General features: G+C 46.5%; 1 protein-coding gene across 1 annotated transcript; it reads right to left on the reverse strand.

Annotated features, from left to right (window-relative positions):
- Window positions 1-800: 800 nt before the first annotated feature.
- LOC124685173 (peptidyl-prolyl cis-trans isomerase CYP28, chloroplastic) lies at window positions 801-27213 on the reverse strand. Its single transcript, XM_047219504.1, has 3 exons — window positions 26983-27213; window positions 24289-25134; window positions 801-1229 (listed from the first exon to the last, which is right to left on the reverse strand). Exons 1-3 carry the CDS (start codon window positions 27158-27160, stop codon window positions 1018-1020), a joined length of 1236 nt encoding a protein of 411 aa, XP_047075460.1. The 5' UTR covers window positions 27161-27213; the 3' UTR covers window positions 801-1017.
- Between the last annotated feature and the right edge of the window lie 377 nt (window positions 27214-27590).

Below are 27590 nucleotides of genomic sequence, written 5' to 3' on the forward strand. Positions count from 1 at the left end.
GTAGGCCTTCTCCAAAATAAGCTAAGTTAACAAAATGTAACAAATAAAACTAAAAAAGAGTCCATGTTGCAGCTGAGAAGCTCTTTTTTGTTAAAAAAAAAAGGTTCCTGGTGGTGCTTTATTCATTTGAGAGGACATTTACATGACGAATTACAAAACGAAGAATAAAAGTAGGGGGTCACCATCCCAACAGATAGTTTCCTTCAACTGAAAGGAATTCCTGGCCAATTCGTGCGCCACCTGATTTGCATCCCTTTGACAATGCTTGAAGGAGATATTAGACATATTACTAGTTTTCAGAAAACATTGAGTAAAGATCACAGCATGGCTCTACACTTCAGTCTCCCCATTGCAGGCTTGAATCAGTTCCAAAGAATCAGACTCCACCATCACCAAAGAACAACCCAGCTGCTCCAAAAACTCAAACCCTTTTAAAAGAGCCATGGCCTCCGCAGTATCTGGACCAATCAACTGTTCAAGTGGACAAGCAGGACGAGCCATAGCCTGTCCCTTATTATTGCGCAGAACAGCCCCCGCTGCCCCCGAGCCATCTGTAGAGTATGCTGCATCAATATTCAACTTGTAAGAACTGGGGTAAGGTTTTATCCATGCCACTATTTTCTAGACTGCCTTGGGTTTAGCTGTACTAAAATTTGCCACTAGCTGTACTAAAATTTGCTGCAGGAGAGAAGCTAGTTATCCAGACCAAGAGAACATCTCCCTGACACAACACGTCTTGGAAGGAAAAAAGAGCATCTCATCCATGACTGTGCAAACCAAAAAAATATATATATACAGACTGAAAAATGTAACCCAAATATAAAAGAAATTGTGCCTTTTGCCATAGTCATAGCCCAGGCAAAAAATCGCGAAGGAATATATCTACAGAAACCAATCTGAGTTTGTTAAACCACAATTTTTTTCTGGAAGAACAGTTATAGTTATGGAGGCATACCTATATACAGCTATAAAAGGAATGATCAGTAAATATACTAAAAATTACATGTATACAGTTTATCATGGTAAACTAGGAGGAGAAAGAGATGGCTTGGTCACTTTCAGCTCCCCACAACCGCTAATATATACGGTTTTTTGTGGTCGATCCCACATAGCTCTAGCAGATTGAGCCCTTTCATCGCCAATCAGCTGCGCAAAATCATTGAAGAATTGGATCCTTTCAGCAGGTTTATAGGTAGGGATTGTCGCGATGTTGGTGATAATATCCATTCCTACATAATGAATGAAGCGAACATCAGAACAACAGTTAAATAAAATTTGAAGGACCAATTATTAATATATCACTCTCTTACCAACAGCCAAGTTGCTTCTATCTTTTCAGTAATATCGAGAAAGACCGAGCAATAAAGAAAAGAGCATGAGGCTGTTTTACAAAATGCTGGGGTACTTGAGAGTTATGTATTCAGAGAAATTGCACAGAACACATGTCCAGTTAGGAAAAAATATTTATAATAATTACATATAGTTAAGTACAGATACCAACCAACTTGCTCAATTGTTTGTAAGAAAACAAATATGTGTCTTCGAGGCGCTGGCGGGAAGATTCACAGCGGGGACTCCGATCAAGCGGCAGTAGAGGGCGCTCATGATCTAGTTGGGCATTGCTTGGGAGGGAGAAGTGATCTATGGCGAGGCCCCGGAGGGGCACTTGGCCTCTTTGATGAACCTTTGGGCGAGGGAAGACAAGCGGCGGTGTTGGCTCTCTTCGCCGGATGCACTCCCTCTCGAGGCGGAGGCCGATGAGAACGGGTTGTTTTGTGCCAGCTCGTAGCTTTCCTATCTGGTTACTTTAGCCTTTTGGTGTGGAACATGCGCGGGCTTAACACTCTGGCACGGCAAGCTTGTGAACCTATAAGGTGCAAGCATGGTGTGTTTCCAGGAGAGTGGAATGGAAAACATTCCTTACTCGGTGGTGTGTCGGTGTCTGGGCTGAGATTTCGATTGGTTTTTCTTCCTTCCTTCGGTTGGTTTAAGCGGTGGGATTCTAGTAGCTTGGAAATCAAGCGTGGTACCATAACAAACCCGCACTAAACCATCTTCTAAGAGCTCTAAGCTCCCAGGGTTCACGCGCGCTGTGGTCGATTCGCCTGTCGCTCTCGCTGGGCCTACCGCTCGGCTGTACAAGGTTGGCTCGTTTGGATCAAAGTGTGGAACTCCCAAGCCTATTTGTGCACGCCTTCTCCATCGTGTTTCAGCCAAGTCCAAGAGAAATCGCAAACCAGCGAAAAACATACAGCCGCAGGGTGTCAGCCCCCGCTTCCGCCGCCGGCTAGCGGCTGTGCCTTCTCCCTTTGCCCGCCGAACGCCGGCTCCAGGCCCCTCCCCGCGTGTGTGCTTCCTTCCCCGCCGCGAGGCCGCAAGGTCCGTACCCTGGCTCCTCCCCCGATCATTTTGGTCTTGGATTTTCTATGTCTGTATGTGTAGCCCTACGCCCTAGCATCGCATATTACTCCAGGCGCCCAGCCATTCGTATAAACTTCGGCATTTATTCTCAGTTTATCCCATGAAATATACAAGATGAAGATGACATGGGCAGCAGTAATCACGAAAAGGACAATGGTAAAGTTGACGGAGGCAAGTGATGAAGACGTGATACCTAAGGGAGCCGAAACACAATTTTGATCTCTGAAATCAATTTTGATCTAGCTAGGATGGCTGATTTCGATCCGGGCATCCATGCCCATGTTGTGAACTGCCTCCAATTGATTCTGCCTACACACGCTACATGTTCGCATCACGCAGATCTGTGCATCCGCGCATCAGCGGCCTAGCATATGTCGGACTGTTGGGCGCGGGACTTACCTGTGCTCTAAAGTAGTCTGGCTTATCGCAGGTAACAGAAGCGATTGACCTTCCTCTTTCCAATCAGATTTTTGGTGTGGTAAGGTTTTACTATGAGTAAATTATTAATTATTCTTTCAGAGTTTTAAGAAATTTACTGGTATAATTTGCATGTGTAGATCAGTAGATGTATGAAGGAAATCAACAATTTAAAGTCCAACACCACTTTCATCGATCAAGGTTAGATTTGCTACATCTTTCATTGAATATATGCAGGGGCATATCACATTTTAAGATCATATTTGTGTGATAAATCTCAGACCTGTCATATTGCGATCGACAATCCATTGCAAGCTTTCCATCTGTGCTGTTTAAATATTTTTAACCGGATACAATTTATGCTCCATTATGCACATAAAAAAGTGGTCAGTAAGAATGTCAACAGTTATTTCATATTTAGAAGTGGACCGAGGCATAGCTTGGTGGTTAGGCAGTGCTGATACTACTCGGCCCGCCCGAGTTCGAGACTCCGTTCTCGCGCGTATGCACCAAATCTTCCAATTAATATAGACCTGGGGCTTCTTCCCCCATGGTGTCATTTTATAATTAGAAGGACGAGCTCGCACTGAATTCTTATTTTACAAGTGCGCATGAATGGCAAACACTGATATTGTTTAGGTTCTCCTTCTAATGTTCCCATGCTATTTGGCTTGAAGGATCAACTCCTTTCTAAGGTTATACATAATTTTGTCTATGCAATTCAAATTAGTATCAACTCATTCTTATGCACAGAAGTCCAAACATTTGGTTATCCTAGGTTTATAATATATATTATGCCAATGTATTTCCTCGGATTTGGGCAATGTTCAAGAAATCGTTAATCTTAACTTATCAGCCAGCCTCAAAATGGAGATTAACCGCTTATCGGACGATTAATCGATTTTATCGGTCGTCCATTTACCGACTTAGTTTTTTGTAAATCCTAATTTTCAACACTAAATTTTCTACAATTATGTAAAAATAATATTTGAGCATTCAACAGAAGTACTACCTTGATTCTTTGCATTTGAATCAATAAATATGGAAAATGTGAGCTAATGCACAGTTCTACAAGAACATAGGATGAAAATATCGACTACCATACCGAATTTCAGCGAAATTTGACTAACAATCAGCCGAAATATCGGTCACCGGAGTGAAAATCGGGCGAAATATCAGCTCTCAAACATAAAATCGACCGAAATATCAGTGCCGCAATAAATTAGCCGATATGTTAAAATCTTATCGGTTACCACCCGATTCATGATAAATCGGCCGATAAAAATCGGTATCTTGGCCGATTTTTTGAATAGTGGATTTGGGGAAATAGTCTTTAAAGAAAAGTTAACATCTTTTTTAAGTATTTTGTTGGCAAGTCACGAGATTTCAAATTAGCTGACTTTAAGGGCAAAGAATGTACTACCTTTGTCCAAAAAAAGATGTTATAAGTTTGTCTAAATTTAGATGTATCTAGACACTTTTAGTGTATAGGTACATCCGAATTTTGACAAATCTTCGACGTCCTTTTATGGACGGAGGGAGTACTAACAATTACTAGTGAATATGGTCTCTATGTCTTAGCTAAATTGTTCTTCCAGAAAGCTAAAATCAACTTGATACTCCCTCCATTCCGTTTTAATCGACGTGAGCTAGCTAGCTATTAACAGGACACCTCCGCGAGCTAGCGTCGATTTAATCGGAACAGAGGGAGTATTACTGTATGCTGCGCGCAACTCCTTTTTTATTTATTATCCAAGACATGGGGCTTGATCTATCAACAAACTTATCTGAACTTATTGTTCATCATGGATACACTGTATTAGTCTTAAATCTTTTCATTATAGCCGAATGATATACCAATAAATATAGGTGAGTACTCTTTCTTTGCACTTATGCCGTATGGAAACCTCCTTATATACATAATTGATCGGTGTGCCAAACTTGATAGCACATTCTCTTCGGAGTTTTATTTTTAGTGTAAAGGTGCTGAGCAAGAGCTTCTAGCATCTTGACGGGGAAAAAAAAATCATGTTACCGGTCCTCGATTTTTCTGTTATGTATACATTTTGCCTTTCTTCAGCTGTTCTTAATGGGGACTGCTTTATCGAGTGATTAACATGACGATGTTAGTCTGCATGAAATTTTTACTGTGTTTGGAACAGCATTTTTCTGTGCTCCCTTCATTCAATGCTTTGGGTTGCGCTTAAGAAAAAAAAGCCAACGCGCTGGTCGCATATATTTATGACGCCAGTGTTCATGCTCTGCTAATGATCGTGTAAGGCAGGGTATGGAGGATGCTTCATGGTGGTCATGGTGGTGTATTCTAGGGTATTGGTGGTGCCTCACGGCTTCTTTCTTTTGAACATATCTGCAATGCTGCATCACGGCTCTTTCTCTATTGTATGTCTAATTGTTCCCGGTGATCATTGACTAGGCATTTGAGTTTAGGGGATTCCTAATTGAGTAATTATAGTTGCAGCCATCAAGGATAAAGCTAATAGTTCAATAATCATACATGTTTTGTGATACTTCTCTTGATCTTTCTACATCCACGTGATTTGTTTAATAGTTCCATTGAGTTTAGAAACACATGTTTGAAGATAACGAATGCATTCACATCAGACTTTTATCCTTGTTTTTCCGGCGAATTACTTTGATGCGAAGTCCAGGGACTGCATTAGCTAAAACGTGTAAATTTGTGTCTTATTTCTTCAGATAATTAATGGCCAATCGACTTAAGAAAATATTGGCCAACCGACTTAAGAAAATATTTATCATTTCATTTTCCTATGATATCTACCCCTTCTTGTTGTGTATCAGTATCAATATCCGTTGCTACCAAATTACTAAGCTATTATTGGCGCCCCCTCTTTTACAAGTTTGCATGTTTTTTCAACTGATCAGCTACTGGGCTGGTTTTGTGTATTGAATGAATGTTGATCATTGTATCATTTAATGTAGATCTCAACTTAGTGAATGTTAACTTCCAGTTTGTTATGGGAGTATTAGGTTTTTAGGGCGATAGCAGTACCAAGTTTGATTTGCAATGCAAATCGCAGAAAGGACGCCATTTATCAGTTAGTTGATTGTGAGTTTTGTATTGCTTTATTGAACATATTATTCAACAGTTCATGAACAAGTTTGGCTCATCCAGTTATAAGGGGTTCCTAGAGAATTGCGACCATCCTGACCACATTAGTCGCCGGAGAAACGACAAAACCTTAGTGTATGGCATTGTGGATATCATGGCGTCTCCACGGGCTCTGTTTCTTGATCAGCAAAGAAATCAACAGCTGTCCGCTGGAGAAGCAACATAACCTCTGTGTAGGGCCATGTGGATATCATCGCGTCTCCACAAGCTCTATTTATTGATCAGCAAGGACATCAACAGTTGTTTTCGGAAAATTTGTAAAAGAAAAAGTGATGGCATGATGTCTGACATAGTTTTTGTCTCATTGTTGTATTATTCTTCACATGTTGTGTCTGTAAGAATCAGTTTTCCAGTCAATTCTTGTTCAATTAGTTATATGTCTATGTTTTTATAGAGAAGTATTTGGGAAGTTCATATATAATGTTTGCTATCTAAAGTTCTAAACCCTATAATATTGACCTAATAGATCAAGCATATCTAAAGCTTATTAATGTAATGCTGGTGTGGTAGGTGTGTATATTCTCGTGTAGAATTATCATAGTACAAATATAAAAAGTGTGTCTTTCAGTTTTCTTAACCTTATGTAATTTCCATGGCGGTGTTGACACACTGTCACTACAAGTTAAGTATATTAGAAGTTGATGCGTTGCCGTTCTCATGTCCATGTTCTCCTATAACTTTATTTCAGGTTTTAATAGGGAGCTCAGCAGCTTATGAAACAACCTCCGCTCTAATCTCATGGCTTCACTCTGGATATGATATTTCTTGCTCTCAAAGAGTATTTTAAATATATAGAGATGGCTCATTTCTATAAAGATTTATGTGGTTATTGTTTGATGTGATGTGACAAGAAACTGAAGCTGTAACTGTTTTTCAGTCTGCAAAATACTATTACTTGTGGTGTTAAATCATTGCTCAACCATGAGCATGCTTACTCAAAGAACATGTATGGTATCTGTATATGCATGAGAATTCTTTTTTTGCTGGGTTCATTAAAGATTAGTTTTCGTGGTGCTTCAGTTATGTAAAACTTGAGTGCTTAAAATATAACATTTAGCTACGTCCCCTTGCTGATACATGCTATGGAGAAAAAATTCTGGTGCTGTAGGTGCTGTATATGTGAACTTTGAACATGGTATGTGTTTTACACATTGGGATTTGGGAAGCTGTGTGATACATGAGAGCTTGTTTGCACTTGATTCCACAATTTTTGAAGACATGCATAGTTGCTATCCCGCATCAACTAAGCATTGTCCAGGACATATTTTTTCAGAGAGATGCTTAACGATGCACAACATCTGGTCTAACAAAGTCTACTTCTCTGCCTCATATAGCGGTGAGGAATGCTCACCCTGCTAATTTGTTTGTAATGTATCTGCGCTGAGTCTTGCAAAAGGGGCGCAAAGGAAAGGGTTAGGAGGCGCACCTTGGCCCGTCCTAGGTGTTAGGGGTGATGCACCAAAACCTATGTTTCAAATAGTGGGCTATCGCAAATAGCGGCAGCCCTCCAAAAAGGCATAGCCGATCAAAATTACGCTATAGTGGATAATTGCTATTACCATTGCGAGGCTATTTAAAACTATGATCAAAACACGCGATTAGTATGTGCATTGCCATCCAACAACACGCATAGGCCAAGACCGACCATCACGAACCACCAAAAACGAAACACCAGCTGAACGAAAACGGGCTCAGCAAAGCACGCCAGGTCCTTCTAGTGAATTGCCTAACAGTGCATGTTTGCCCCGTGGGCGCAGCGGGCTGGTGGCTGACTAGTCTATGGACCGCAAGCCGACGCAGATAGGCTTCTATTCCTTCAGGAGCGGTGGTTGGGGTCGTGCGAATAGGTATGTCCGTGGCTCGTGCGACAAAATTGGCGATTCAAATTTGATTTCGACGGCGGCCTCGCCAGGGTCACCAGCGTGCGACGACGGTCACAGCAAGGGCTGCCTGGGCTAAGTGTCGTCCCCAGGGGAGGGGATGTGCCGGGAAGGTTCTGGGCACGGCCAGGGGAGGCTGAGGTGGGCAGCTCGTCTGCCGCCGCCGACGACGACAACAACTGGGTGGATTCGGATCTGGAAAGGGAACTAGGTAGTCCACCTATCTGGCCAACAACGTCTGTCCTACTTGGGAGCTTCATTTAGCGGGCAGAGGAGCTCGGGGGCTCTCTCCGCCATGGCCGTCGGCAAGCCTTTGCTCCGGCTGGCCGCGGCTCCAGATTCCGACACTCGCCGCCCCTCGCTTTGAATGGATGGGAGACGTGGGCGATGGCAACCGGCGCCAGTATCGGGGTGTCTCGAAGGAGTGGTGCACGCCGGCGTCCGTGGGCTCTCCGGGGCTGGGGCGGGGACGCCACGGGCCGCCACGCAGGGACAGTGCTGACCCGATTGGTCCGGGACAGGGGAGCGGGCGGCGCGGTCGCTGTCGCCGCAGCGGTTTGGGCGTCTTGCACGCGATGGTCCTAGATGGGGCTCAATCTGAGGGAGCGGGCGGCCCAGCAGACCAGGTCTTTCCGCTCATCTGCGATGTCCCTACTGGGCTGGAAGGGGGTGGCCTCTACCAGCTGATATGTGGGCCCCAACACGAGCAATTGGGGTAGCTTTTTTCGGGGCCAGAGGGAGGCCTACGGGAGGGGTGGGTATTTAGGTGGGTTTGGATGCCCATCGGCTGCGCTCGACCAGATCTAGGGTTCCCTGCCAAAGAGTGAACTGGGGAAGAGATTAGGTGACCCTTTTGGCCCTCCACATCGGCTACTTAGGCGAGTCCTAGATCCGTCGCCGTTGTTGCGCTCGTTCGCAACGGTGGTCATGGAGCGGGGCTTTGATGAGGGGCGCAAGCGGAGATACGATGGGAACTCCAGGAGGCAACCGGAGAAGGGCGGGCCCGGCGACAGGGGTCGGGAATGTTGGAATCTAAGATTAGTGTAATAGTACTCTAGTAGAGTCTAGAATGCTCTAGGGGAATTGGAGATTAGTAGTCTCCTAGGAAAGTCTAGAATATTCCAGTAGTGTGCTAGAATCTAAGTTAGTTTATTAGCAAAGTCTAGAGTATTCTAGGGAGTGTTAGTATAGTAGTAGTGTCTAGACTATTCTAGTGTATGAGTTAACATGTAAGCCTAAGTTGAGCTATATATATGAGAGGGTGTGGAGGTCCAAGTGACCAACCCATCCACAATTTCCCCAAAAGCCTACATGGTATCGGAGCTAGAGGCAGTGATGGTGTGTGCTACGGGCTGCCCGTGGTGATTCGGTGGAGTGAGGTGGAGTTCCGCAAAATCCAGGGGAAATACAACGGACGGGCCGAGGAGTGGAGTGCTGCCCGGGTAGAAGTGTTGATGTGAGCTGCTGCAGAGGTGCGGAGCCAACCGTCCGCAGCGTTCGGAGTGGTGGTGAATCTTGCAAAGTTCGGTGTGGTGGTGAAGGGAGCAGCTGGGTGAGGTGCAGCTGCTTGTGGCTTGCGAGTGAAGAGGGAGAAGCAAAGGTGCTGATTTCTACGTGTGCGAGTAGAGGACAGAGGAGAGACCTAAGCTGCGTGTGCAGCCAGAAGAAAGATCCAGAGGGGTCGAGAGATCTGCAAGAGTAGGTCAAATATAGCAGAGAAGAGAAGAAGCACATAAGCTGGTTTGTTGGTGATTTTCAGCAATATTGATCAATGGGGGAGAATCAAACAATTGAGAAGCTACTTGAGAAAATGACTCAATTGCTCAAGGAGATTGAGAAGTTGAGACAATCAAGGGAGAGTGCAGAAATTCCAAAACAAAGTGGAAAAACAACTATCCTAGGAAATTGTGTGAATCTTGCACAAACGAAGAAGCAATCTCAAGTCGGGCTCCCGCATTAAATGGAACTTGTTCAAATTGGATTCGGATTCGGGAGCATCAAGCACATGTCACGGGTAAGTGGAGTGAGTTTGCATCATATACTCCACATCCACCCATGCATAAAGAGACAATCCAAACAGCCGATGGAACTTATCAACTCTGTGAAAGGGGTCGGCACGAGTGAAATGCACTCCGTCCATTACATTGTCTTCGGTATTATATGCTCCATCGTTTCCGGTGAGTTTGGTGTCTATGAGCTCTTTGGTTGATGATATTGATTGTCGAATAATTGCCGATCGATATAATTGTATAATTGAAAAGAGGAAGACTGGAAGGAGGCTTGGGATAGGTGTGAGACATAAGGGATTGTGGTACTTGGATAGAAGGGAAACCGATGAAGCGTTGTGCATCGCTCTCACAGCTTGTTACCAATGATGATGAGGCAAGGTTGATACTCCAACATTGTCGATTGGGCCATATGTCCTTTGATACTATGAGTAAGATATTCCCTGAAGAAATGAAGGTGGACAAAGAAAAACTTGTGTGTGATGCATGTGAGTTTGGAAAACACACCAGGACATCATATGTGAGTCGTGGACTGCGGAGCACGTTGCCCTTTGTACTCGATTCACTCGATGTATGGACTTCCCGGTGGTCTCGTTAGCGGGATGAAGTATTTTGTCACCTTCATTGATTGCTACTCCCGAATGACTTGGATATATCTTCCGAAACATAAAAGTGAGGTGCTTACATGCTTCAAGGACTTCTATGCATATGTCCAAAATCGCTTCAACGCTAGTATTCAAATTATCGTGACGTATAATGGGACTGGAGTATGTGAACAATGAATTTGGCAATTTTCTTTCCCAAAAAGGAATACTTCATCAAACTTCATGTCCCGATACTTCTCCACGGAATGGAGTAGCTGAAAGGAAGAATCGTCATCTCGCTGGAGGTGGCTCGATCACTTATGTTTACCATGAATGTGCCCAAATTCTTGTGGAGTGAAGCGGTTATGACTGCTACTTATCTCATCAACCGGATGCCCTCAAGAGTGCTTGGGATGAAGACTCCATATGAAATGATCTATGGCCAAAATGAGTTCATCGTTCCGCCAAAGGTGTTTGGGTGTACTTGCTTTGTTAGAGACCATAGACCTTCGGTGGGAAAATTGGATCCTCGTGCTGTGAAGTGCATCTTCATTGGATACCCATCTCGGACAAAAGGGCTACAAGTGTTGGAGCCCTAGTAAGCGGAGAACATTTGTTAGCATGGATATGACATTTAGAGAGTCTGAGCCGTTCTATGGAGAGAAGACGGACCTCAGCTCGTTGTTTGACTTTGACTCTCCTAGCACAATCGAAGCTAGTCGAGAGTGGGGAGTGAACTTTTGAGGACAAAGGAACATGAACCATCCGGAGTTGTTGTTGGTTCAATTCCATCTCCTACGAGTGAAGAGAGATGGACAAAGCCAAATGAGGAAGAAAATCTAAGGGTGTCTACAAGGAGACAAGCTACAAGTGAAGAGAGATGGAGAAAGCCAAACAAGGAAGAGAACTTGAAAGTGTATACACGGAGAAAATCGCAGCATGAGCAGCAGCAACAACGAGTTCCCACGACAAGTGACACACAGTGCAGGGGAGCAACATGTGCAACAACAGGTTCCCACGACAAGTGACACACAGGTGCGGGGAGCAACATGCTCCAACAGGTGTTGAAACCGATGAATTGTCCGATGACGCAGTCCATCTATTACGAGGGATTCAATGGACTTGCCCATTGCCTTAAGAAAAGGAACCCGAGCTGCAGCTAGAAAACCTCCAAATTGGTACCAGGAGGAGCATGACATTGCTAATTATGTATCATATGCATCTCTATCTACGAACTACAGGGCCTTCATCGCATCATTGCAATCTGTGGTGATCCCAAGAGATTGGAAAGAAGCAAAACAAGACCCAAAGTGGTACGAGGCCATGTTGGAGGAAATGAAAGCTCTTGAGAAGAACAATACATGGGATCTTGTTACTCTTCCAGCTGGAAAACGTCCGATTACTCGCAAATGGGTGTATTCCGTGAAGCAATCCCCAGAAGGGAAAATAGAACGATACAAGGCAAGGTTGGTGGCAAGGGGTTACAGTCAAACATATGGGATTGACTATGACGAGACCTTTGCGCCTGTTGCAAAGATGAGTACTATAAGAACTCTTATTTCTTGTGCTCGCTAACTTTGGTTGGCCCTTGCATCACTCGGATGTCAAGAATGCTTTCTTGCATGGAGATCTCCGGGAAGAAGTTTATATGGACATTCCACCTGGCTTTAGTAACTCCAACACCCGGGGAAGGTGTGCAGATTGAAGAAGTCTTTATATGGTCTCAAGCGATCACCAAGGGCATGGTTTGATAGGTTCCGGAGAGCCATGCGCAATATGGGTTACAAGCAATGTAATAGGGATCATACCGTGTTCTATAGGCATTCGTGGCGTCGTATTACCATCCTTGCAGTTTATGTGGATGACATTGTTATCACCGGAGACGATAATGATGAAATAAGCCGATCGAAGATGAGATTGAGCAGAGAATTTGAGGTTAAGGATCTAGGACAACTCAAGTATTTCTTGGGTATTGAGATTGCGAGATCTCCTAAAGGAATAGTTATCTCTCAACGGAAATATGTGTTGGATCTACTCAATGAGACTGGTATGCTTGGGTGTCGGCCTACTTCAACTCCTATTGAGCAAAATCACCGACTATGTGCTCGATCGGGAGATCCAAGCTAATAGAGAGCGCTACCAACGGCTTGTTGGTCGACTTATCTATTTATGCCATACGAGACTTGATATATCTTATGCCGTGAGTGTGGTGAGCCGCTACATGCATGACCCAAGAAGTGGACATCTAGAGGCAGCTTATAGAATTTTACGCTATCTGAAAGGAAGTCCTGGAAAAGGTCTATGGTTCAAGGCCAATGGGCACTTGAGTGTGGAGGGATATTGTGACGCTCGATTGGGCAAGTTGCCTTGATGACAGAAGGTCAACATCTGGCTTTTGTGTCTTCGTAGGAGGAAACTTGGTATCTTGGAGGAGCAAGAAGCAGCATGTGGTCTCAAGATCAACTGCAGAAGCAGAGTATAGAGCAATGGCGGTGTGTTTGTGTGAGATGTTATGGATGAAAGGCCTCCTATCGAATTGAAGCTACTCGCGGAGAGGGCCATTGAATCTTTGGTGCGACAACAAGTCAGCAATAAACATTGCTAACAATCCCGTTCAAGCATGACCGAACAAAGCATGTGGAAATAGATCGATTCTTCATTAAAGAACGGCTTGACGAAGGAACCTTGAAGTTAAGCCATGTAACCTCTAGAGAACAAATAGCAGATTGTCTAACCAAAGGATTAGGTAGTAAGGAATGTTTGTTGGTATGTAACAAGATGGGAATGATAGATATCCATCGCCCATCTTGAGGGGAGTGTTGGAATCTAAGATTAGTGTAATAGTACTCTAGTAGAGTCTAGAATGCTCTAGGGGAATTGGAGATTAGTAGTCTCCTAGGAAAGTCTAGAATATTCCAAGTAGTGTGCTAGAATCTAAGTTAGTTTATTAGCAAAGTCTAGAGTATTCTAGGGAGTGTTAGTATAGTAGTAGTGTCTAGACTATTCTAGTGTATGAGTTAACATGTAAGCCTAAGTTGAGCTATATATATGAGAGGGTGTGGAGGTCCAAGTGACCAACCCATCCACAATTTCCCCAAAAGCCTACAGGGAAGATGGTGGCGGTGGCCACCAAGACGGCGGCGGACGCCGCCACAATGGTGACGGCAACGTTGGCCGCCAGGACGGCGGCTACAGGTACCAGGAGGAGGGTGGCGGTCGTCACGAGGGTGCCTTCCGCTACCAAGGCGAGAACCGGTACCAGGATCGTGACAATGATTATTGGGACTCACCGCCGTCGTGGTAGCCGAAACAAGTGAGGAGGGAGGAGGCGATGCGCAAGGAGCAACAGCTGCAACAGGCGTCGTACACCAAGGGCCCGAGGGACCGGGCGGGCTCCGCTGGTTAGGGAGACCGCGGCGGCGAGGCAAGAAGGCCCAAGGGAGCGGGTCAGGCGCCAGCCAGGCGCAATCTAAAGGGAAGAACAAGCTGGGTATAGCCAAGACAGGGGCACCGGTGGAAGGTCACTTTCAATCTGAATACACCTTTGACCCACTGTGTGTGTGATCTGCAGCGTGTGTGTGATCTGCAGCGGGGAGGGGCACACCTCTGCTAACTGCCCGTCCAGGGGTATGTAACACGCTGCGTTTGCAATCCATGGGCCATGCCAATCACTAGGGGTGGGTTCTTCAACATTGATGTTGAGCCGATCCATGGTGGGGGACACCCGGGCGAGGTCTTTGCAGCTATCATCAAGTTCCCTGTTGCGCCACTATCGGAGGAACAGCTCTCCGATGAGCTGAAACACCTAGTGGATGAGTTGTGGACTGGCAGGTCCGTCGACTCTCGGACTCTGAATTCTCAGTTGGTTTCCCCTCGCGTGAGACTATGTGCCTTAGCACTGGCAACAGTAAACTGTTCCTACCACTCAATAAGACTGACACCACCATCTGGGAGGCTTTCATCTCCCCCGGGCCTACTATGGTGTTACAGTCGAGCTGGGCTCACGGGGGTGCGCGAGGATCTGATGACGAAGGAGCGTTTGAGAGCGGCAATGGTGATGATCGTGAGGAAACTTGATGTGGATGAGAGGAAACTTGATGTGGATGAGTTGTCGATACAAAAGAGGGACGGCGAACATGTGAGGATGCGCTTCCAATGCCGCTTCCCACAACGTATCAAGGGCTCGATCTAGCTTTGTGTGAATGGCGAGGGATACACCATTGGGGTTCAAGCTGAGGTGCCGCCCCGTGGGAGTGTTGGTGGCTCAGGGGGGGCTCCTCCACCGCCTCCACACACTGATATGGATGATGACGACTCGGATGATGTGTCTACTGATATGGAAGCACGAAAGACGGAAGAAGAATCTTGAGTAGGCCCAGGTAAAGTAGGCGGGACAAGGCGCGCCGGCCGGCCATCTGGCACTAAGGCGGCGGACGGAGCTGGACTGGGCTCCCAGAGTGCCCCGGTACCGTCGCTCGGAAAGGAGGTGGCCGCCCTGCTGATAGGCCCGATCTTCTAGTACGGCTCCAAGTTGGGCAAGGAGGCCCTGTTTCTCTCTTCCACGTGCAACAAACTCGGGGTGGCCGGGCGGAACTAATGGTGTCGTCGCTAACTTCGGCTGGGCGCAATTCGCAACAGGGAGCTATTGATTCGATGATGTCCACCGAGACAGTCTCCGAGGCCTTGGACCCGATGGCCTTCTTGGCGGTGGACAACATTGGTGGACCTCCTTCCAAGATGGTGCACGCTTGGTCCTTCGGAGGAAGATCTTGAGGGCCTAGTGGCGGTCGGGACTGGCGTGGACGTGCCTGTTGTAGCGGGAAAGGTGTCGATGGTGGAGGAACAGGATCTACAGAAGGAGGCGCTCGCGGATTTGGCGTTGGCGCAAGGTCGCCGATCCAAGGCGATCCCGTACTCGCGCCACCCATCATCAACACAGACGACCTCACTGCGCAAGAGCTTCATGAACCAAGATGCGACGGCAGGAAATCCCGTGCTGCTAAAGGTGCAGTGCCGGCGCAGTACAACCTGGAGAACAAGATCAAGAAGAAAGGTATGAACTCTGAAATACTTGGTCTCATTCCTGATTCCCACATGGCTTCTGTTATTCTGGATAGTGGGGTTGTGTTTAGCCCTAGCGCGGGCACGCCTGCAGAGGCACTTTCGTTGTTGCGCGCAAAGGAGCAGGTGAAAGCGGCGCACACTACTATGGCCCATCGACTGGAGTTGGAGGAGGCGTCCCGCATTGCGGAAGCTGCTGCGGAGGCTTTCCAAGCCAAGACGACGTGATCACGTCACCGCTATGTGAGAAGGGATTAGGATCCCGATGTGAAGGGAGCTGCGTCGGCTAGGACGGCCTTGCAGATGGAAATCAAGGAAAATTTTCAGAAGAAACGTGTCAATATTATTGGTCTCCACGAGACCATTAAGCATGACTTCTCCGTGGCCGAGCTCTAATGCTCCACCTGGAGCACGGAGGCCAATTTGCTTGGCGATGGCTGCCAGCCGTGGGGCACTCGGGTGGTATGCTCCTCGGCTTCAGGGATGAATGCTTCGAGGTGGGAAGCTGGAGGATGGGATCCTTCTTCTTAGTGCAGATATTATGATAAGGAACATCAACGTAAAATGGCGCTTCATATTGATTTACGGTTATGCGGATCATGCTAAGGCGGAGGAGTTCTTGGGTGAACTCGAGGCGGAAGTTGCAGCCTGCCAGCTCCCGCTGGTGGCGGGCGGCGACTTCAACCTAATCCAGGTGCCTAGGATAAAAGCAATGGGGTTATTAACTGGCCTAGGGTGCGCCGATTTCAACGATGCGCTGGCAGGGCTAGCTCTTACACAAATTAGCCGAGCAGGGGCTCGGTTTACTTGGACCAACAATCATTCCTCGCCGATTCGCTCGGTGTTGGATCGGGTTTTTGTGTCTACTGGGTGGGAGACCCTTTTCCTGGTTACCCATATCAGCTCGGACCACTGCCCTCTGATCCTTGATAATGGCGAGAAGGGGATGAAGAGATCAGACCGCTTCTTCCAAACGTGGTGGTTTGGGGTCCCTGGCTTTGGGGAGCTGGTGAAGCAGAAGATTCAGCTTGTTATGGCTGCCTCCGAACCCCATCAGTGCTCCATCGAGGGCTGAGACAATTCCTCAAAGGGTGGGGTGCCAACCTTCGCAAACAGAAGGGGCTGCTATGGAGGGCCTACTGCGGCAAGTCGCGGACCTGGATAGCACTGCTGATTTTGTGGGACAAGACGAGGAGGGATGGGCGCTCTGGTACTTCCTGGAGGATCAGATTATCCATTTAGACTATTTGGAGGAGGAATACTAGCGGCAACGCAGCCACCTCCAGTGGACGCTGAAAGGGGACTCGTGCAGTGCCTTTTTTCATGCTTTCGCCAATGGAAGACGACGGAAATGTCCTAGACTGCTTACGAACACTGGGGAGGTCTCGGAGCCGCATGAGTTAGTTGACCATATTTACGGCTTCTACCATGGGCTCATGGGGTGGAAGGCAAAGATAGGGATTTCTCGCTCGCCCCAGATCTCTGGCCGGAAGACAAACATATTTCGGATGGGGAAAACAAGGACCTGGCACTCACTTTCTCACCGGAGGAACTGGACCAGGTGTTAGCTGACTTGAAACCAGACTCTGCCCCGGGACAGGACGGGCTACCGGTAGTGTTCTTTAAAAGGTTCTGGGAGATCCTTAAAGGGAGGTGGCGTTTTGGCTCATAGGAGCAAATGCTCCCATTATACAAAATAATTAAAAAATAATTTTAAAAATGTCAAAAAATTCTGACATAAATTTTTTGGTGTACATCGTGACATTCTTTGTTAGTGCACAAGTTTTCATGGAGAAACAACATTTTATGTGGCGTGTACAAAAAAGACAAAAAAATGTCCTGTACGTAGTTGTGTTATAGCATCAAAATTTGTCTTTTTTACAGGAGCCACAAATTTTTTTAGTTTCTTTTGAAAACTTGTGCACGAACATAAAATGTGTAGATGTACATGAAAAAATTTACTTTAGAATTTTTTGAAACTTCAAAATGTAGATTCACATAGTGGGAGCAAATGCTCCTATGAGCCAAAGTGAATATCCCTCCTTAAAGGCCCTATTCTTGGGATCCTTAATGACTTTGCCCTAGGGAGGGTAGACATTGCTCGACTAAATTACGGCATTATTTTGCTTATTCCAAAGGTTAAAGGGGTGGACACTCTTAGGCAATTTAGGCCCATTGCTCTCATAAATGTCATCTTTAAGTTTATTGCAGGCTTATTCTACTAGACTTCCCCAATAGCCCATAGGACGATTGATCGAAGTCAAATGGCCTTCATTAAAGGTTGTAGCCTGCACGAGGGCGTGTTGGCACTTCATGAGATTGCTCATGAACTCAGAGTTAAGAAACTCAAAGGTCTTCTGCTGATACTCGATTTCAAGAAGGCCTATGAGAGAATGAACTTGGATTCCTGAGCGAGGTGCTGCTGAGAAAGGGCTTCTCAGCTGGCATTGTGCAACGCCATGCAGTTAGTCTCTGGGGGACAGACGGCCATAAATATTAATGGAGATTGGCCCTTACTTTCGAAATGCTCGGGGGTACATCAAGGGAAACCTCTCTCCCCAATTCTTTCCGACTTCATGGTGGATGCCCTGGCAACTTTTTACCACGGGCAAATGTGGCGGGACATATACAGGGAGTTGTGTCCCATTTGATCCTGGGGAGTTACTCATCAGCAATACACAGATGATACTATGATTCTGGTTGAACCATCTACTATGGGAGTAGTCAACCTTAAACTGCTTTTGTTGTGTTTCGAGAACATGTCGGGTCTCAAGATTAAGATTAATCTCGCGAAGAGCGAGGCAGTTGTGACTAGGGTCACTAAGGCAGGTAGCCTACTATGTCTCAGACGTATCTATCATTTTTTATGCTCCATGCTTGTTTTACACCAATTGCTATATGTTTTGTTTACACTTCGTTGCACTTTTATACATTTTCCGGCACTAACGTGTTGACAAGATGCCACAGTGTCAGTTCCCTGTTTTCTGCTGTTTTGTATTTCAGAAAAGTTGTACCAGAAATATTCTCAGAATTAGACGAAACAAAAGCCGAAGATCGATCTTATTTTTCCGTAACGAAGCCAGAGTCCAGAGGGGAGACGAAGGAAGGCCACAGGGTGGCCGGACCATGCCTAGGCGCGGCCTGGCCCTGGCCCACGCCTAGGGGTGGTGTGGGGCCACCTGGCCTCCACGGACCTCGCCCTTCTGCCTATATAAAGCTCCCGACGCAAAAACCCTAAATCAATCAGCCTCCGCCCACGAAAAGTTCCGTAGCTCCGCCGCCATCGTAGACAAGATTCGGGGGACAGAAGTTTCTGTTTCGGCAACCTGCCGGGACAGGGAATTGCCCCCGGAGCCGTCTCCATCAACTCCACCGCCATCTTCATCGCCATTGCTGACTCCCGTGATGAGGAGTAAGTAATTCTCCCCCGAGGCTGAGGGCTTTACCAGTAGCTATGTGGTCTATGTATGATCTTTATGTGATCATGAGCTTTGTAATCTAGTTGAATATGTAGATGTTATTCTTCAACTATTGTGCTACTCAAGTGGTTTTATTATGTGATCTCCGGGGACACCTTGTCCAACGGTGTGAAGGTGACAGTGTGCACACCGTGTTTGTTTCTTATGCTTAATTTATAGAAATACTTATGAATTGTGGTGTCTAGTTAGTACCATCTTTGTATGCTCAAAGTGATAACGTGGGGAGTCCATAGATTGGGAATGCGAACTTTAAGGAGTGCTTATGCATCCCTACGCAGTGAATTTGTGTTTATTATCAAACCGGAGAGTGGTTCAGAGTAGCGTAGTGAAGTGATAATATTTATGTATTCAATTATGGTATCATTGTTGAGAGTGTCCACTAGTGAAAGTATGATCCCTAGGCCTTGTTGGGGACACAAGAGACTTCTTGTATCGTAATTGCAGGGTTGCTTGAGAGGGATATCTTTGACCTCTACCTCCCTGAGTTCGATAAACCTTGGGTGATCCACTTAAGGGCAACTTGCTGCTGTTCTACAAACCTCTGCATTTGGAGGCCCAACACTGTCTACAAGAATAGAAGTGTGCGTAGACATCACCTACCGATGAAATATTTGGGCTTACAAGTGTCTGGTAAGGCCCTCTCAGTTGTGGATTGGTACTTCCTAACTGAGAAGGTGGGTCATAGGGTTAACCCTTGGCAAGGCCTATTCCTAGCCTCCGCGGGAAGGCTAGAACTGACAAACTCATGCCTTTCGAGCCTCCCGATGTTTGCGATGGGATTATACCTCCTTCAGGACTCGACGCATGGAGCGATGAATAAATCTATGTCTCGCTTCTTCTGGGAAGGGGTGGGTACTAAAAGGAAGTACCATATTGTAGACTAGGCCACGGTCTGCAAGCCGCGAGAATTTGGGGGTTTGGGAATCCTCAATACTAAAGTGGATATGGAAATTGTACCAAGACAGGCAAGGATTATGGGTGGACCTCCTCCGCGCAAAATATCAGGGTGAACATGATGTTTTCTCTCCGGCTGTCCTGACGCAGGACCACAGTTTTGGAATGTCATTCAGAAGTTGAAGTGGCATTTCAAACTAGGGGCTAAACACCAGATCCATGACGGAAGGACTTATTTTGGTTGGACAGGTGGACGGGGTCGAGCCCGCTCAAGGAGAGCTTCCCGCGTCTGTCCGACTGTTGTGATAACCCCTTTGCGACGGTTGCAGGGGTTAGAACTGTTGAGGGATGGCACATAAGGTTCAAGAGAACCCTTGGTTGGCTGAAACGGTTGATGGACCAACTTGTAGGGTCTTTGATCTTCACCCTTTCAGGGCTATGATAAGGTATCTTGGGGTCTCGAGGCCTCAGGGGAGTACTCGACGAATTCCATATACTGTATGTTATCCCTAGGGGCGGCGGTCACACATTTCTCGGATGTTTGGAAAACCAAGGTCCCGCCCATAATCAAGATTTTCCTCTGGCAAATGGTTAGGGGTCGCCTCCCGTCTGCGGACCAGCTAGTAAAGCGGCACGGTCCTTCGGATGGGAACTACGCTCTCTGTGGGGAGAGAGAGGATTGTAACCACATATTCTTTGGATGCCACCTGGCTAAGTTTATGTGGGTGGTAGTGAGGGAGCTCCTGAAGTGTGATTGGAATCCGACTGGGGCGGGCCAATTCTTGGGTATCGTGCAAGGTTTGTCGGGGTCCCTTCGTAGGCTAGCTTGGTTAACATCCACGGCCCAAAGTTGGGTACTTTCGAATATTAGGAATAAGCTAGCTATTGAGGGGAAGATGATCAATAACCCTGTTGTTGCGTTGTTTCAAATGTCGATGCATATGCAGAGATTGAGGGTACTGGTCAGACCGAAGGGGCTTACTGGACGCGGCCATGGACGAGATTAGGAGGCTTAGGGCGCAGCCGAGGGGCGGAGGATGATGGCGACGCAGGTGGGCATGTGGAGACGGCTTTATTTCACGTGCATCCCTATTTTTTTTGTTGTAATCCTGACCGACGTGAGCCTTGTTGGTTCTGTGTTTTCGTTTCTAGTTCCGGACTTGTTGAGTGGTGGGTTTCGAATCCGTTGTAATCCTGAACTTGTGTGGTCGGTGGCTTTATCTATAAAATCGGGCTGTATGGCCTTATATTTAAAAAAAATATCCTTCAAGAGCTGAAGTATATCAGGTGACCTGGGTGGTAGGTGACCTGGGTGGTGGCGAGTGATTTCAACCTTATAGTCAACATCCTGGACAAGAGTAATGACCTCCTCAACCGGAATATGATGGGCAAGTTTCGGTGGGTTTTAGGAGACCTTGAGCTCAAGGAGATGTGCCTTAATGGACGTCGACACACATGGTCGAACAAGAGGGAGCATCCCACTCTAGAGAAGCTGGACCTTGTCTTCTCGGCAGTTGATTGGGAGTTTGAGTACCCTGCCTCTTTTCTGACGGCATTGGGCTCAAGTGCGTCGGATTATAGCCCGTTGTTGCTAAGACTATCGGTGCAAATGAAGGTGGGAAAGCGCTTCCACTTCAAAGCTTCAAAGCATTTTGGCCTAAGGCGAGTGATTCATGCCACTGTGCCTGGCATGAAAGTCAACACCATGCATTGAGAACCCCTTCAAAAGATTGCATGCTAAGCTAAAGACCACCACTAGGAAGCTGACGAGCAAGAGTGATCGTTTCATTGGGAACAACGAACTTCAAATTCTAATTGCCACCGAGCTCATTCTGAGATTGGGTGTAGCGATGGAGTCAAGAGAGGTCTCCGAGGGGGAGCGTAGCTTGAGGTGGTTGCTCAAGCGGAAACTCATGGGGTTTGCCTCACTGGAGAGGATCATTGTCCGACAGAGTTGAAGGAGGGTGACGCCTACACTCGCTTCTTCTACATCTACGCGAGTGGTAGGCGCCGCAAGAACTTCGTGGCCCACTTGAGGGTGGATGATGTGCTTCTCGCTGAGCACGCAGATAAGGTGCTAGCTGTGGATGAATTCTTTGACCAGCTGCTTTGTGATGCACCCAAGAGGGGACACACGATTGACCTAGATTTACTTGAGGCTTCCAACACATGACCTAGCCGCAATTGAGGATGAGTTCACAGAGGAGGAGGTGTGGCAAGTGATCAAGTCCTAGTAAAAAAGACAGGGCGCCTGGACAAGACGCCTAGCCTGGATGGTTTCACGGGCAGGTTCTACACGTCATATTGGCCAATCATCAAGGCGGATGTGATGGACGCTTTTGCCTGTTTTTGATGTGGAGACTACCGGGCGTTGGAGCAATTAATCATGCTCTTATCAATATCTTGCTCAAGAAGCCGGATGAGGTGGAGGTGAAGGACTTCCGCCCTATTAGCCTAATCCGGTGGGGCTAATCTAGTCGTGAAGGTTCTCGTCAGCCATCTCTCGCCTTCTATGCCTAAGTTGGTAGGACCACATCAGAGTGTGTTCATAGGCGGGAGATGCACGCATGACAACTTCCAGCTGGTCCAAGGGACAGCACAGCACCTCAATGGTGAGTTTGGTGATGTCCAAGCTCGACATAACCAAGGCCTTTGACACCATGGACTGGGCATTTTTGCTCCAGGTGCTTGCCAAGATGGGTTTTGGTGAGAAGTTCTTCACCTAGATCTGCACCATGCTCTCTTCGGCAACGATTAAGGTTCTCCTCAATGGGGTGCCAAGGGTTCTCATCTGCAACAAGGGGGTCTCCAGCAGGGGGGCCTGCTGTCCCCCTTGCTTTTTGTCATGGCGGTGTTCAATTACATGATTCAAAAGGAAGCAAATGAGGGTCTGCTATCTGACGTTCATGGATGTGGCTACGTATGCGGCCTTAGTCGAGGACTTTGGAGAGGGTTTTGGTCTCCGCATGAACCTGGCCAAATGCGCGGCCCACCTCATCCGGTGTGGGCTGGAGCAGAGTGTGATAGTGCAACAGGGGATGCAATGCAAGATCAAGGCCTTTTAGTGCACATATCTCGGGCTTCCCTTGGGTCCGTGGAAGCCAACAGCAGTGCAGCTACAACCGCTAGTGGATTGGGCCGCCAACAGGTTGCCGTCATGGGGAGCCAAGTTGTTGAACAGGGGGTCGGACAAAGATCATGAAGGCCACCCTCGCAGCCATGTCCATACACGCCATGCTCTCCCTCGACATCCCAGTAAATACTCTCGGGATTCTATGGGGGGGGGTCATGTGGAAGGGAGGGAAGGACATGAATGGAGGGCACTGTCTGGTGGTGTGGAACAAAGTTGCTTCCCAGAGGGAGAATGGGGGAATCCCCTACCTGAGGTTGCACTGCTCTTCGATGCCCTTGGGCGTGGCTGCAACGCACGGACCCCACCAAGCCGTGGACGAGCATCAACATCCAACTTCCGTAGGAGGTGTTGGCCCTGTTACCAAGCACGCTAAGCCGTTTGACGGCGTTGTGAACTTGTCGCTTGGCACCCCTTCTATGATATGAGATACACCTTCGAGGGAAAAAGGGAAAAGGGGGTACACGTAGATAATTTACCCTTTATAAGACCGCAACAAGGAGCAACTTGTTATAGTTCTACTAGGAAAACAACTTATTTACACACCTGAATCAGTAACTGTGTGCTTGCAGAGTGCATTTGTATGAGTATAGCTGTGTGCATGTGCAGGAGCTGGCGGGTATGAGGTTTGTTGTAGGCAGGGGGCAGTTAACTTAATAGATAAAGTGCTTTTAGTTACCCATAGGCATGACTGTTCCTGAAAATACTAATGAGTATGAAAGGAATATTGTCAAAGAAGAAAGAGATGACATGTCTTAAATTAGCCAAGCAAAACTAGATTCTGTTTGGGTCATGTAGTCAATTATGTAACAACAGCTCACTGACGATCTTGTATGGTTCCTTCAATGCTGATCTTCCTCCCTAATCTGCCGAATTCTATTAAATCACAGGCATAAGCCACGGCGAATTGCCAAGACATGTGGAGCAAAAATGAGGATGGCATGGCTCTCTGTCAGAAGAGCTACATTGATTCATTCATTAATGGTATGAGCTTTTCTGAAGAACTATGGCATGCACAGATGATGTGTAAACAAAGCTTGCACCAGTATTATCACCTGAAGGTTAATGTTTAGACTACATGTGCTCTTAGTCATACCAATCTTTGCATTAGTCAATTAGTTTAATCAATTTACAAATAACATAGCTTCGTCAAATATTGTATGTTATTCAAAAATATCAAGGGGAGCATATTAAATTCTTGCACGATATTCAACACAAAATCTGGGATACCATCTAATAAAAATGATTCTGAGAGAAGTACTCACCTTCCAAAACAGTTCCGAAGACAATGTTCTGACCATCAAGCTCTGGACAGGGCCCTGGACCTGTAGTAACCAGGAATTCAACATTGTGATAATTGGGGCTGAGTTTGATGCTATCGTCATCATCATTCTGTCCAAGGCACAAGGATAGTGTGCCAGGCCTTAAGTGTCTCAGCTGGTACGCTTTAGGGTCAACAGTCTCAGCATTGCTCAAAAGCCTTGAGGGAGGTTGGACCACACCTTTATCACGCCGAGGACCTTGGCGGCCAGCAGCAAAGAACTGACCTTGGCGGAGCTTGTGCACAAGTGTGCCTCGATATGCAGAAGCCGTGCACGTAACTTTGAAGTTGGCAGTAGTGATGGGGAGCAGCCGACCATAGAGACCAAAGACTACACGGCCAAGAGGTTCAGAATCAGGGCATGAAGAGAGTTCAGCTCCTAACGTGCGGTCAGAGCTAAAGTAGCTTGGGCAGATGCTGAAGTCCATGAATATGCGATCTGTGATAGTTGTGTCAATTGTAGAGGTGGATGGAGTATTTGCATCATCTACGGCAAATGAGGAGGAAACAGAGAGGAGAAGAGAGGAGGCAGGGAGCAAGACGATAGACCGCCTAGGAATTTTTGGGGAATAGTTGTATTTATGGGGATTGTCATGGTTTGGTTTTGAGGAAGTAAAACAAGAACGTTGGCTGTTGGGATAATGATGGAAGCTGCTAAGAGGAACGGAGCCTGCTATGGAGGAAGTAGCTCTTGTGGTTGATGAAGGCAATATATTCTTGTTAACAGAATATTTCAATGTTTGTTCTTCCGTCCATACTTCCGCAGAAGATGTGATGCTAATATCATTTTCTGCAAGTTACAACAGAAATTGGATGAGAAATAAATTTTGGTCATGGGGATATGCTTACTTTCTTTGGTACTAGTATAACACTTTGTATGGGTTAACCAACAGTCACTACCCATCATGAATAGCTTACAGATCAGCTCAGGCATTCCGAATTTAAGAACTCCATCTATTTATCCAATTTTCAACATTAAGATACTAAACCTTGAAGCCTACCCATGGCTGAGCATATGACATGGGTGCACAATGTACAACAATTATTTTAGGTAAATAAACAGTTATCAAGTAGTTATAATACACACGTATATTGAAATTTCCCTCAAAGATTGTTTAAATATAGTGATTTCACGTTGCAACCTGCTACCCAACTCCCCCTTCATTGCTCTTCCATAAACCCAGTAGGCAATCCCCACCAGCCTATATCATCAATAAGCCTGTTTGCCCAACACGCCGACAATTCAATAGAAGAACAGCCCATCTGCCTTGGCTATCACCAACTCCGAACTACCAACATAGCGAGTGCCACTTGTGACTGATACAGCTCAGGCAGGATGAACGTGCAGGGCTGGATGCAGGCGGGCCGTGGGCCACCTCGGCAAGTCGGCGACCAGCAAGCAGGGAGTGCCTTCCCTTGTCTCCTTACTTTGTTGTCTTGATGTGCTAGTACATTGGTCTCGCTCCCTTTTATTTTACTAGTGTCTTCGTAATGGTTAGTTAGTTAGTTAATTAATTATTACAATAGCAGTGTATTACTCTTTGTAGCTAGATCTAAGAATGATTTTTGTGTTTCTTACAAAGACTTAAAATATGAAGAGGAAATCTGCGAGTTTGATAAATTCTTGGTTATAGCTTGAAAGACAAATCTGAGTTTTGCTATTTTTGATCTCGAAATTTTGTACTGAACTATCTTTTAAACTCTGTAGACCAACTATTTGAGTGCTGGCTCCGTCACTAAGCCTACCTTTCCGAGAATAAGGCAGATATGTTTTGAATGGCAACAGTAACTATTCCAAAGGATGGATAGCTATGGTACTCTTGGCCTGTTGCCAGAGATTGTGTTTGCATATTGAAATTTCTTGTCAATCAATACACGCCACATACTGAAGTGGACGAATGAAATTATATCTTGCAAGTCATTCTTGGTCCATGTGCATACCAATGAGTTTGGCCACAATTAAAATCAGCTTTGTAGCATGTGAACAGAAACAAATAGGGAAGTTCAAAATCCATCATTGCACCAATTCTGTGATGAAACACGGGTGAAGTGGGGAGCTCTCCCGGACTGGAGCTCTCAAACGGCCTCCTAAATAGCAAGTACATGTAAAGATCATCACTACTCTACTTTCACATGGTTCCGTGTTTTTATGTTATCATTTTTGTCCCCAAGGTACCATCTAGCCACCCAAATCTTCCATGGTACAGATTCTCCCTTTTTATAGTTGTCAGCGATAAGCTTTACAGAAAGTCAGCAGGCATGTAATTATATGAGTCCTTCAGCTCAAACATTAATCATGATAATGTTTTTCCTCATTAGGCTTTCCATCATATCAGTAGCTTCTCAAAACCTTGCTACTAGAGGGGCCGTCTATACTTGTTCGGAGTTTGTCGCGGTCTATACATGTCTGGTGACTGGTGGGTGGCAGGCTGTAATGCAACAACCAAAATCACTGGCCATCTAGCAAGCATTCCTAAACGTTCCACGGCAGCTGACTTAATGACACAGTCTCACTGTTTCAGTTTCAACTAACAATAAGCATGCAAACTGAATGGAAAAAAAATGGAGCAGTTCATTTCCTTCTAGAACACCGAAAACGTTGATTTGAATTGGCGGAACAACCGTGCACGAACCTCACCTTCGAAATCGCCGGTGCCGGCGGCGGAGGACGGGGGCACAATCCTGCGGCTGCACTTGGCCCTGCGACTGCGGAAAACGGAGGCGGAGATCAGGGACGAGGAGGGGAAGGGGTGGCGGTGGGAGTTGGCGTTGTGGTCTCGGTGGTGGAGAGCGACCGACATAGCGGTGGCGGACATGGTAGCGGTGGGAGGGAGCTGTGACCTGTGGCCGTTACTGGCCGAAAAGGATAACGAAAAATAATACGGAGTATCTTACCTATTAAATTGCAATCGGTGGTGGTCGTACGTAATAAAACCATCGTCCGTCAAAATAACCAGGATCTGATCGGCCTTCACGCGTGAAAAAACCAGGTTCGAGCAGCCTTCACGCGTCAACAAAACCGGCAGATGTTCCTTTGTTCGGCGTTGAGACTTTCCTTTTCGTCCTGAAGGAGTTGGCATCGAACTCTGATTCGTACCGAATCAAATCTCATAAACATTGCTTGATCTGCACCATAAACATTGCACGAGGCTTGGGAGGAGGTGAAACGGTGCATGAAGGATAATCCAGATCCCGACCACCCATCAATTTCCCGGCGGCCGCGCCCTGCTCGTCGCTCGACCTCAC

Source organism: Lolium rigidum, chromosome 1 (assembly GCF_022539505.1).
Source record: "Lolium rigidum isolate FL_2022 chromosome 1, APGP_CSIRO_Lrig_0.1, whole genome shotgun sequence".
Classification (NCBI taxonomy): Eukaryota; Viridiplantae; Streptophyta; class Magnoliopsida; order Poales; family Poaceae; genus Lolium; species Lolium rigidum.